Source organism: Cetorhinus maximus, chromosome 4, assembly GCF_964194155.1.
Source record: "Cetorhinus maximus chromosome 4, sCetMax3.hap1.1, whole genome shotgun sequence".
Taxonomy (NCBI): domain Eukaryota; kingdom Metazoa; phylum Chordata; class Chondrichthyes; order Lamniformes; family Cetorhinidae; genus Cetorhinus; species Cetorhinus maximus.
In genome coordinates, this window is record NC_135882.1 from 41,875,199 (window position 1) to 41,887,233 (window position 12,035).

Genomic DNA, 12,035 nt, shown 5'->3' on the forward strand with positions numbered 1-12,035 from the left:
CTCCAGCTCCTGCATCACCTCCTCGGCCAACTCCTCTCCCCGTTGCAGCACCAGGTTGTAACGTGAGCAACAGATGACGATGGTACGTGACACTGTCTGCAGACTTTATTGCAGGGTTCCACCAGACCGGTCCAGGCACTGGATCATCATTTTAAGCATCCCGATGGTCTGCTCCGCCAAGGTGCGAGCTGCAGCATGAGCCTCATTATACCTTCGCTCTGATGCAGTCTGAGGCCGCCACACAGGCGTCATCAGCCATGTCCTCTGTGGGTAGCCTTTGTCCCCGAGGAGCTATCCATGCAGCCTCTGTGGACCCTGAAAGACGTCAGGGATCTGAGACTGACTGAGAATGTAGGGGTCATGCACACTCCCTGGAAATCATGCGCAGACCTGCAGGATGCATTTCCAGTGGTCGCCCAACAGGTGCACATTCAGCGAATGGAATCCCTTGCGGTCGACATAGTTCACTGTGTGTTCCAAGGAGATCTGAGCGCCACGTGAATGCAGCTGATGGCAGCCTGTACCTGCGGGAAGCCCGAGATCTGGGTGAATCCAATCGCTCTTGCATCCTGGCTCTCCTGGTCCTGGATGAAATGCACAAAGTTGTGTGCCCTCGCAAAGATATCATCCGTGACCTCATGGATGCATTTGTGGGTGGAGGCTTGTGATATCCACAGAGCTCACCTGTGGAATCCTGAAAGGAGCCACAGGTGTGGAAATTGAGCGCCGCAGTCACTTTCACAGCCACTGGCAGTCCCCTTGGTGCCAAATCCTGCAGCAGGTGGCAGATGTGCCTGACCAGTTTCCTAGACATGAGCAGTCTTTGGCAACACTGGTTCTAGGTCACCTGCAGAAATGAAATGCAGTGACTATAGACCCTGGGTGTTGCAAGGTGCCGACCAGTGATGGCTCACTGTGGCTCTTCGGCAGTGTATGCGGGAGCCCCAGCCGCCCCATCTTCTAGAGGTTGCTGCTCCTCCCTCTGCGCAACCAGTCGGCTCACTTGCTGTCTTCTCTGTCGTCTTCACTCTCTGTACGCCACAAGGCATCCAGCTAATTCACCAGGCTCCGTGATCCTGATGTACTCCTTCTGCTGGATGAAAGAGAGATGCATGGGTTAGCATGGTTGTACTAAGAACCTCTCTTGGATATGTCTGAAGGCCCCTTAATGCATCCCAGAGAGTGTTGGCCACCACTTGGATGGCCAGAGATTAGTGCGCTGCATGGCTGCCTGAAACCCCAACCACCTCTGCCCCACTCCACTTGACTGATTGGCGGCAGCTTTGCCCACTGGACTGCATGCTGTGCTCTCAGCTCAGGCACAGACATTCTCCTAACTCAGACTGCAAGGCTGCTCTGTTAGCTTGAACCATGGGGGAGACTGGACCAAACTGGGATGATGACTTTGCATGGGGCTGTGAGCGCCTCCACCAGTGACTGCTCCATGGCCAGCTTTAGCAAGGGGATTGTACAATGTGCCCAGTTGTCCAATTGTTCTGCAGTCCACTAAAATGCTCATTAGTTTGCAGTCTGTGCCCGAGGGGTGAAAAGCTCTGGGGCACTTGGTGGTACTTTGATGTCTCTGTGTTGCTTGAATGGGCAGATAAGCTAGAGGCCCAACTCCAATCATATCAATGTGGCTGCGCCTGAACTGTCTCAGCTGCAGAGAAATGGTCACTTTATACAGGGTGTCCCTAATTCATGAACACTTCCCTCGCCCACCCCCCACCCCACACGTGCTTGTGCGCTACCTTCAACCGCAGGGCAGCCTTTGCACCCCCCCCAAAGTCGCCTCAACTGCAGGGCAGCCTTTGCCCCCCCCCCACCCCGCTCAAAACACGTGCCCACTTTGAAGTCCAACACGCGAGTGCTCCACCTCCGAGTTCCTGTTAAAGTGCAGCCCGCCAAGTGCACGTCCTTTAAATGCATTGGTGTGTTGCGGGGTGGAGGGGGGGGCGGTGGAATGAGCCCCTCGGGCTAGCCTTATATGCTGATGTGTTACAATGAGGTTCCCGATGTCCGATGGTGGGAAACATGGCCCGCCATCGATGGGCTGAACAGACGATTGCAAACTGGTTTCATGACGTAATAAAACTGATTTTTGGCCTTCTTGCCACATTGTCCGCTCACATCACTGAACATGCCCGACGCTAGCGGGCACAGAAAATTAGGCCGTGGGATTTTATGTCCTCCCATCTGGTTTTTAGTAATTGTTTGAATTTTGCATTAGTCATGGAGAAAGATTTTTTCCCTTTTACAGAAATAAACACTCCTTACTGCAAACTGAGAGCATCAAACAAACCCACAGAAAGCAGTCAGTATGGTGGGTAAAAAATGCCTCCAAAATAACCTTCTGTGAGAGCCAACAGAGAGTAAAGATTTGCAACACATGAGCTTCTGACAAATTCAACCCTTGTTCCTTTGGTGAAAGGGCAATATTTCACATAGTTCAAAAAAAAGTTAGTATTTCAATTATCAGCAAAATCAATGCTAATCAGATATTATGCACAAAGGTCTTCAGTATACAGGTATTTAATTATATAATTATGTAGCAGTCCAACATTTAAAATGTTATAAATCTTAATTTCAAATTAGCTGAAAAAGATAAATAATTGAGTTTATGTTATCATCTTACATTGAGCAGTGTCCAGCTGTATTCTTACAGCAGCTGAAATATGCAACACAGAAATGACAGGCAAACACATTGTATTCTGTTAACAGGTCTTTATAATTTAAGTTCTGGCAGGCAGCATGGCCTGATGATGGCCGAGTATCATCAAGCACTGAAACATTTATGAAGTCATCTCTAGGTTTTGTATTTCAAACTGCTATGATGACTAACATTTTACTCTAGTACAATGCAGCCATATGGCATCTTCTTTCATTGACAGGACTGATTGCTCCCCAGCTGCCTTTCACTTACAAAACACAACTTTTGCTATTTTGATTAAAAATTTAATGGTCAGCTTTAAATGTCAATGCAACGAAACATAATGCTGGGTGCACAATGTTCAAGCAATCCAATCTTGCATCAGTGCGTTTAAAAGAATGACGTGCCTTCAGTTATATTGTTTTAACATTTTTGCTCATTTTTCCCTCAGTTCCCCTGAAGGTGCTGATTCCTTGCAGGAATGTGATTCTCGGGTCATCTTTTAGTCCATTCTCCAATTGGCCACTGTTAATATGTGATCATTGCCAATGAGGGATGGCAGATGGCTGGAGGCATTACAGCCGAGCCATACCCTGTCCTTAGCCGAATTATAGAATGGTTACACCACAGAGGGAGGCCATTCAGCCCATCATCTCTGTGCCAGTTCCCCATAGTCCTGTCATTTTTTTTTTCTTTTCAGATAACGATCCAATTCTCTTTTGAAAACCAAGATAGAATCTGCCTCCACCACACTCCCAACTGGTGCACTCCCGATTTCAACCGCACGCTGCATAAAAAAAGTTTTCCTCATGTTGTCATTGTTTCTTTTGCCAATCATCTTAAATCAATGTCTTCTGGTTCTCAATCCTTCTACCACTGGGAACACTTTCTCCCTATTTATTCTATCCATACTCATGATTTTGAACACCACAATCGAATCTTCTCTCAACCTTCTTTTCTCCAAGGAGAACAGCCCCAGATTCTCCAATCTATAAACGTAACTGAAGTTCCTCAACCCTGGAACCATTCTTGTAAATCTTTTCTGCACCATCACTAATGCCTTCACATCCTTCCTAAGTGTGGTGCCCAGAGCTGGATACAATATTCTGGTTGAGGTCAAACCACTGTTTTATGAAGTTTATAATCATTCCCTTGCTTTTGTACTATATGGCCCTACTATAAAGCTCAGGATACTGTATGCTTTATTAACTGCTCTCTCAACCTGCCCTGCCACCTTCAATGATTTCTGTACATATTCCCCAGGTTCTGCTCCTTACTCTTTACTTTATATTTTCTCTCCTCATTCTTCCTGCCAAAATGTACTGCTTCACACTTCTCTGCAATAAATTTCATCTGCCACTTGTTTACCCATTCCACCTTTGTCCTTCTGAAATTTGTTATCCTCAGAGTTCACAATACTTCCAAGATTTGTGTCATACACAAATTTTGAAATTGTGCCCTGTATACCCATATCTAGATCATTAATATATATGTAGAAAAGCAGGGGTCCTAACACCAACCTTTGAAGAACCCCATTATAAACCTTCCTCTAGTCCGAAAAACAACTGTTCGCGACTTATGTTTCCTGTCACTTAGTCAATTTCGTATCCATGCTGCTACTGCCCCCTTTATTCCAAGAGCTCTAACTTTGCTCACAAGCCTGTTGTGTGGCACTTTATCAAATACCTTTTGGAAGTCCATGTACACTCCATCAACTGCATTACCCAAATCTCTCCATGTTAGCTCATCAAAAAATCCAAGCAAGTTATTTAAACATGATTTTCCCTTAACAAATCTATGCTCAAATCCTATGGAATTCATTGGATAGAAAGTATGGGCAAGAACCTTGGTTGATACTCCTTTTCTTAACTTTGGATTGACAAGGTCAACTATGGTGCCTCTATTTTTGGCTCTGGTTGAGATCACTAACTTAGTACAGGTCATGGATAGAAACTGGGTCCTTCCTAACCTGTATCTGCCATAAGACCTGACTCATGTGAGACCTCAGTGCAGACCAGAGTCAGAACTGTGTTGTCACAGATATCATCTTTCAATCAAGGTATTAAATTGGCTTAGTGTTTGCCTATTCAGGCAGATGTAAAGGAATCTGTGGCACTTGTTGAAAAGCAGCAACGTCCATTAGTGTCCTGGCCAGTTTAGCTACTCACTGCCTTAACAGGGTATGGCATCTGGGATGAATTCTGCTATATTTTTAATGAAATTTTGCTTGATACTAATGTCACACCAAAGTTGCGCTTGACATAAAGAATATAAAAATGGGTCCCATTGTTAAACAAGTCACACAGTGTGCTACACCAAGGCTTCTGATAGAGGTTTTCAGGTAACATTTCTAAGTTTTTTAAAGTTGGTTTTATCCTGTTCATCTAAATTATGAGCATAGAGTGTCAACTTAAATTAAATGAATTGCCAAATAAGATTTAAGCCAAAACAGTTAAATTAATTCCTCTTGTCTTTATTGTTGTGCAGGGTAGGGTTTTTAGACCTGCAGTTATGCCAAATAGCCTCCAACTGCAGCTACTTTCAGTCTAAAACCAGTATAAACTCAAGCATTCACTAATTTAACCCTTAGGCCAAAGAGCCAGATATGTCTCTCAATTCTCTTTGTGTCAATCATATTCCATACTGCCAGGAAAAATTTACATGAGTACTTCCCACTGGACCTTTGCCCCAGCAACCTAAAACATTCCTCCCCCAGCCAGCAGCTTTTTCCCCATATTCTTTTAAACATACTGTTGTCACAACACATTAACCTTTTCAGGACCATATTAGTTTTCTATGCCAGGGTGAAAAATACAATTGGCTTTATGGAAAGAATGTTGTGAACTTAGCAACAGTCTACAGTTCTGTTACATTGCTTTTACATATTTACCATTAGCGGGTCCCATAAAATCATTGTTTTTTTAAAATGTTGTCATAGAAAAGCTGTGCGGATTTTAAAAGCTGCAAAGCACAATCAACCCTCAAGGATTAATCTTTGAGCCGGCAGTGTTTTGTCTGTTTCTATGATAACCATGCCAAACACACAGTACTTCTTACCAGTTTACCCATACATCGCTGCTGTTCAATGCCATCGATGCATTTGTGGTGGATACTCATCTTACAAGCCTTGCAGCGCAGCCCAAGTTTGGCATTGGTGCCTGTTAAGTGAATATGCATCACAAGTTAAATCAATATTTTCCATATATTCAGTTAGCAATTAAGTGATCTGAATGAACAGATAGTGCACTTAATGGCCAATATTAACCTTAAGCTATACTATTTCAGACCACTGCAAACAAATAGCAATTGAACTCTTTTAAAACTATGTCAGGTTTGATTTTCTTTAGCTGTTTAGTGATTTTTTTTTGTTCAGCAGTCTTTCAGTTTCCTTTAATGTTGCATTTTAACCCACAAGAGAATTATACAGAGATCACAATGCAGGAATAGTTTATTTGACCCATATAGTCCAGTGTTGTGTTTAGTTTCAATGTGAACAGCAGCCCCAATCATATGTGTCTGTCCTGTTTCCATTTCCCTTCATTCCTCTTTTCCTTCCGCCTCTTATCCTTAAATGTTAACATGATCCCTGCTTCAATCACCAACTCTGGTGGTGCATTCCACAGCCTCACAATCTTATGCATATACAAAATTTCTTGTGCTATCTGCCCTAAATCTCTTAGATTTAATCTCACATCCATGTTCCCAGGTTCTAGACCTCTCAATTATTGGAAACCTGTACCTTCTTTATAGCCTCTCTTAATTTTAAGCACCTCTGTGTAAGTATGGCTTAACCTGATTGCCCCAGCCATCTGCTACAGAGAGGCAAGTATATATTTTAAATGTGGTATGATTTTTCAGGGTTTTAAATCACTGATGGAGAGAAACAGAGTTAATGGGCAGAATTTTCTGCCTGCCATGTGGGTGGGCCCGACCCAATCTCTGGTGGGCGGGGAGCCGATCCCCGCCGGAGAAGCGGGCCCCGCCGCCATTTTACGTGGGCGGGCCAATTAAGGCCCACCCAACGTGATGTCCGCCGGGAAGCGCTATGCGCTTCCTGCGCGGGCGGGGGGATTCCTCAAAAGCGAGAGTGCGCTCTTTCGCGCATGCGCACGAAACAGCGCACATCTCCCTGAGGCTAGGTGCTGCCTCAGGAAGATCGCTGACAGTTCTAAAAACATGAAAAATAGAAAGAAAAAAAATCCTTAACATGTCCCCCTCATGTGCCAATGTCACATGAGATGGGACATGTTCATAATTTACACTAAAACTTTATTAAACTTTTGAAATCCCTACATGAAACCTCATCCTGCCGGTGGATGATGTTTCATGTTTTTTCTATTCCCCGCTGGGGCTCCTGACCTGCCCACCAACCTTAAGGTTGGACGGGCAGGTCCTTTAATTGTTTTGAAGATCCTGTCAATGGCCTCAATTGGCCATTGACAGGTTGGCAGGCCCGCAGCTGATTTTGCTGTGCCCCGCCTCCCTGAAGATTTAAATGGGGCGCGGTGACGTCGGGGGTTCCTCACGATGTCATCCCGCGTCGGCGAGTGGGCCCTCCCCCTTGCTCGCCAACAGCAGAATTCAGCCCAACGCTTCAGGTTGATGGCTTTCCATCAGAACTCGGTCCTGATGAAAGGTCATCGACTTGAAACGTTAACTCTGTTTCTCTCCACAGATGCCGCCTAACCTGCTGAGCATTTTCAGCATTTTTTGTTTTTATTTCAGATTTCCAGCATCCGCAGTGTTTTGCTTTTGTTTAAAACAGTAATGTTCACTGGAGATTCTGTTAACCAAATGGAACTACATTTTTCAGCAAAATAAGGATTAATATAATAATCATAAGGAGCAATACATTTCTGTCAACAGATGTCATCAGTACTACATTTTATAAATATGGAATGTTTTTAAAACATGCTTTACAAATTTACAGGGCTGAAAAAAATTAAACTACAGATATTTCTACCTCACTATTAGAATCAAGCATCAAAAGCCATCGTTCATTACTCACTGTATAAATGGGGTTCGGATTGCACACCAAGTCCTCAATACTTTTAAGAATTCAAAAACTAATCACCAGTATTTTTTGTGCAGCGTTTTTTGAACTGTTTAACATATTTAGGTGGAATCCTTCTGTTGGGTATTTTAACAACAGGTTAATAACCAACATAGATTAAGTGGATGGGCTAAATAATAGCAGATGGAATTCAGTGTGGGAAGATAAATTTGAGTATTTTCTAAATGGAGAGGAACCACCAACTGTACGGTGGCAAATAAATTTGAGAGACACACAGCACAGCTGGCAATAATCAAAAAGATTAATAATATGTTGACCCTTATCTCAAGAAGGCTTGGAATACAAAGAGGGAAAGGTTTTGCTGCAGTTGTTTTGCGGCTTGGTCAGACTGCACCTAGAGTTCTAGGCAACGCACTCAGGAAGGATATTTTGTCTTTGGATGGGATACAGTGCAGATTCACCAGAACGAGGGTTAGATCTGAGGATAAGTTACATAAACTTGGCAGATATTGCTCTGAGGAAAAATCTGGTCATGGTGTTTGAAATGATAAAATGATTTGATATGGTAGTCATAAAGAAACTATTTTCTCAGGTGGGGAAATCAAGTACAAGAGGATATAATCTTAATATCAGAGCCAGACCACTAAGGAGCAAAATCTGGAAGCACTTTTTATAAAAAGGACAGTTGAAATCTGGAACTGTCTCCCCCAAAAGGTTGTGGATGCTGGGACAATTGGAGCTTTCAAGACCGATGATCAATAAAATTCTTTTTATAAGATTATTAAGGGATATTGATCTAATACAGGTAAATGGAGTTAAGATATACATTAGCTATGCTTTCACCAGTATTCAGATGCTGAAACTGGAGCCACTGGAATTTTAACTCCTGGGTGCTGTGCACAATGCCTTCTTTTAGCTCAAAAGGAACAATACTGACCAAAACTTGCACAATTTTGAACCATTAGGTTGGTGTACCCAAGAATACAGAGAAGGGGCTAACTTATTAAAATGCTCCCCCAATGCTATTTACCTATTTAATATTCTTACAACATTGCTTTGGTATTTTCAGAATTTATATTATAAGTTTTATTCTTTCATTGCCTACAAAACAGCTTATATTCAGTGCAGTGGAACTCTGCAATGTATTATTTAAAAGGATGGATGATACCTGCTAATCACAATTATTTGCCAAAAATTCACCCTTATAATCACAAAGCATATCAACAGGCTTGCACACTTCATTGCATAAGAGGGAACTGCTTACCAACGATCATGTGGTTGCAGGTATCGCAGAAGGTTGGTTTCTTGAAAATGTATTCCAGGAAGGAATGTGTCCTGTTCTCAGGCTGCCTCTGGGTTTTGGTTGGGGTGGATGTTTGACTTTCTGAGACTGGGAGCTGTCCAGTGCTGGAACTGACGCCAGGCAGCAGCTCCACCTGCAGCTTTGTTTCACTGCTCGCCCGTTGGAAGAAGTTCTCTGCACTTTTACTCCTGAGACCTTTTGCTTTAAATGACAGTGAACGCTTTAGCTTCTGCAGCTGAAATTGAATGGAAATGGTGTTTAAGTATATGAGGGGCATGATGAAGATGCGGAAAAATGGACTCCTAGCTATGGATGCACTGAGTCCTTGAACTCTAGCTTTGCGTCTAATAGAGTACGTAATGTTACCTTAGTTACTTTTGAAACTGTATCCTTGGAAAATGCAGAGATCAGATTTCTGGCCTTTCATTGTTTGTGTCCAGTTAATAAGAGTGCTGTCAGGGACTTAGCATAGAGGCAGACAAATATTCTTTGTATGTGCATAAAATATTCTCAGCAATTTCTTCTCCTCCCCTACTGAAGGTAATTACTACCACTGCCTGTTACCCTCTGATGTCTTGCTAAAGACTTTTATTTATTGTACACCTAAGTACGGAGTGGCCATATGCTAATGGCGTCATTTCCAAGCCAGATTCTGTTGTTATCTGATGTCACAAGGCAGCAATGAGGAGCAGAACCCCAACCAAGGTTCCCCTCGACAAACCAAACTCACTAAGGTTATCTAGTACCACTTTATCTGGCTCAGTTGAGATTAGCTTCTTGCTTTTTTGGGTTTACATTCATATATTTTTCTCAAGGTTCAGTACCATGATCATCTGTAAGTAAGGTACCATTACCTAATTTACAGAATATAACGACTAAAAGGTATTAATCTTGCTGCATGCCACAAGCCTCTTTTCTTTCTGTTGCCTTTGATGGGGACCCTGAGCCTTCCTGGTGTTTTATATATCCACAAGCCATTATCATTTCCATCCCCCTTCCCCTTCCCATTTCCTGAGCCCTAGCCTTTCATCCTCAGTTCTCCATGAAACTTCAGCCATCAATCTGCTCAATCACACCCTCACCTCCATCTGTAATGTCCTTGTTCATACCAAAGCCCTTAATATCTCCCACTATCATTGTTCTGCCTGATTTGACCTCCACCTTTACTCCATCAAGTTCAAGTATGCAGACTTGAAAAATATATGGGCACAATTGGTTTAGGCATTCATTACCAGATCTGGCTGGACCACATCACAAACCATTGGGTCCTGTACACATTATTCCAAAATTAAATTGGAATGCAAAGATAATATACTTGAAATGATAAGTGGAAAATGTAATTGCGTATGACTTTTTTCCTCTCCTCTCCTTCCCCCTACCATTATTTTCTTAGCATCTCTCCCCTGCCCCCCACCCTCACCTCCAACAAGTTCAAGGAACTTAAGGACTTCGTTGTTTATAAAATCGAGATTAACTGTTCAGCTACCTCTGCCATATCCCTACCTTCCCTCTCCCACCAAGCCATGGTTCCCCTGTTCTAGCCCTGAATTTATATCTTTTTCCAGTTTCTCTCCAATTTCTTCTCATACCCTCTCTGAGAACAGGACGCCCATGAGACCCACTTCTTTCTCTCTTGACTCTATTTCCCCTAAACTACTATCCATCCTTCCTGGATTTCATACTTGCTGATATTGTAAACATTCCCTCTCTTCAGGGACTGTCCCCAAGCCTATCAAGTCTGCCATATTTAACAGCCTCCTCAAAACACCCATACTTAAACCATGGCCTTAAAAAGTGCCACCAAATCTCCAAAGTTTTTGAACATGTCACTTCCCAAATCCCTGCCCATCTTTCTCACAACTTCATGTCTGAACCTCTCCGATCAGGTTTCCACCCCTGTCTCTGCACAGGAACGAATTGAACCAAATTAACAAATAACATCCTCTATCACAGTAAACAAGATTCCTCATCCTTCTCTGCAGCCTTTGGCATGGTTGACAGAACCACCCCCCTGCAGCTCCTTCATCATCCAGCTGAGTTTGACTGCCCTCGCCTTGTTACACTCATACCTATTCAGTCGCAGCCAAATGGGTCATCTTTTACCCTTCATAAACTTGATCTTATTCAAAACTGTGCTGCCTTTAATCTAACTTGTGCCAAGTCCCACTCACCTATTAACCCTGTGCTTCCTGAGCTACATTGTCCCTCGGTCCACCAACACCTCAGTTTTAAAATTCTCTCCTCCTTTTCAAATCCCTCCATTACTTCACCTCTCCCTATGTTTGTAACTTCCTTCGGCTCTATAAATGCAGAAGAATTCTGCACTTCTCCAATTCTGGCCTCTTTTGTGTCCTTCCACCATTCCATTGCTCAGCCATTGGGGGCTGTGCCTTCAACCATTAAGATACTAAGCTCTAAAATTCTAATTATAAACCACCCAGTCTCTCCTCATGGTTCTCTTCCTTTTGCATGCTTCTTAATAAATGTACCTCCCTGACCAAACTTTTAGTCAGCTGTCCTAATATCTTCTTCTCTAGCTTAATGTCAATTTTCCATACCCTGTGGAAGATCATGGGGTGTCCCCCTAAATTAAAAGGGATTATACACATGCAAGCTGTTCATGTTGTTGCACCAGGGACTGAGATAACAGGGGGCATAGTTGGGGTGGCGTGGGAGGTGTGAGGAAGAGATCATTTGATTAGGCTTCTGGACAGGTGAACAGTGTGAAAATGGGCTGGGGTTTGGGAGAGAGGGGGAGGCTGGAGAAAGGGGTTCAGGAGAGAGACTGGAGGACAGGGAGATTGGTGCTCGGGGAGGGTGGTAGAGAAGGAGGATGGACAATGGGATGAGGTGAGCCCCACATTTCCTGCAGAGCTGTGAGTATAGTTTCAATATGTTGAGTGGGATCAGTGCGGTGTAAATTTCTGGAAGCACTGGGGTAGGGGTTCAAGGCATACTGGAGAGGAAGGTTCTGACAACACTGGGACACCTCCTGGATTCTGGGACACTAGGTGAGTGAATAGTAGATTTAAGAGCACTGATAACAGTTCTGACATTAGAGGATACCG

The 12,035-nt window shown here is 43.4% G+C and overlaps 1 protein-coding gene across 1 annotated transcript in view; it reads right to left on the reverse strand.

Moving 5' to 3' along the window:
• Positions 1–12,035, reverse strand: part of stac (SH3 and cysteine rich domain) — a 218,465-nt gene that overhangs the window by 131,130 nt on the left and 75,300 nt on the right. Inside the window, exons 2-3 of the mRNA XM_078540102.1 lie at positions 8,929–9,202; positions 5,708–5,808 (exon numbers count right to left, since the gene is read on the reverse strand). Of these exons, the coding sequence (XP_078396228.1) occupies positions 5,708–5,808; positions 8,929–9,202 (375 nt within the window). The remainder of the gene's footprint in view (positions 1–5,707; positions 5,809–8,928; positions 9,203–12,035) is intronic.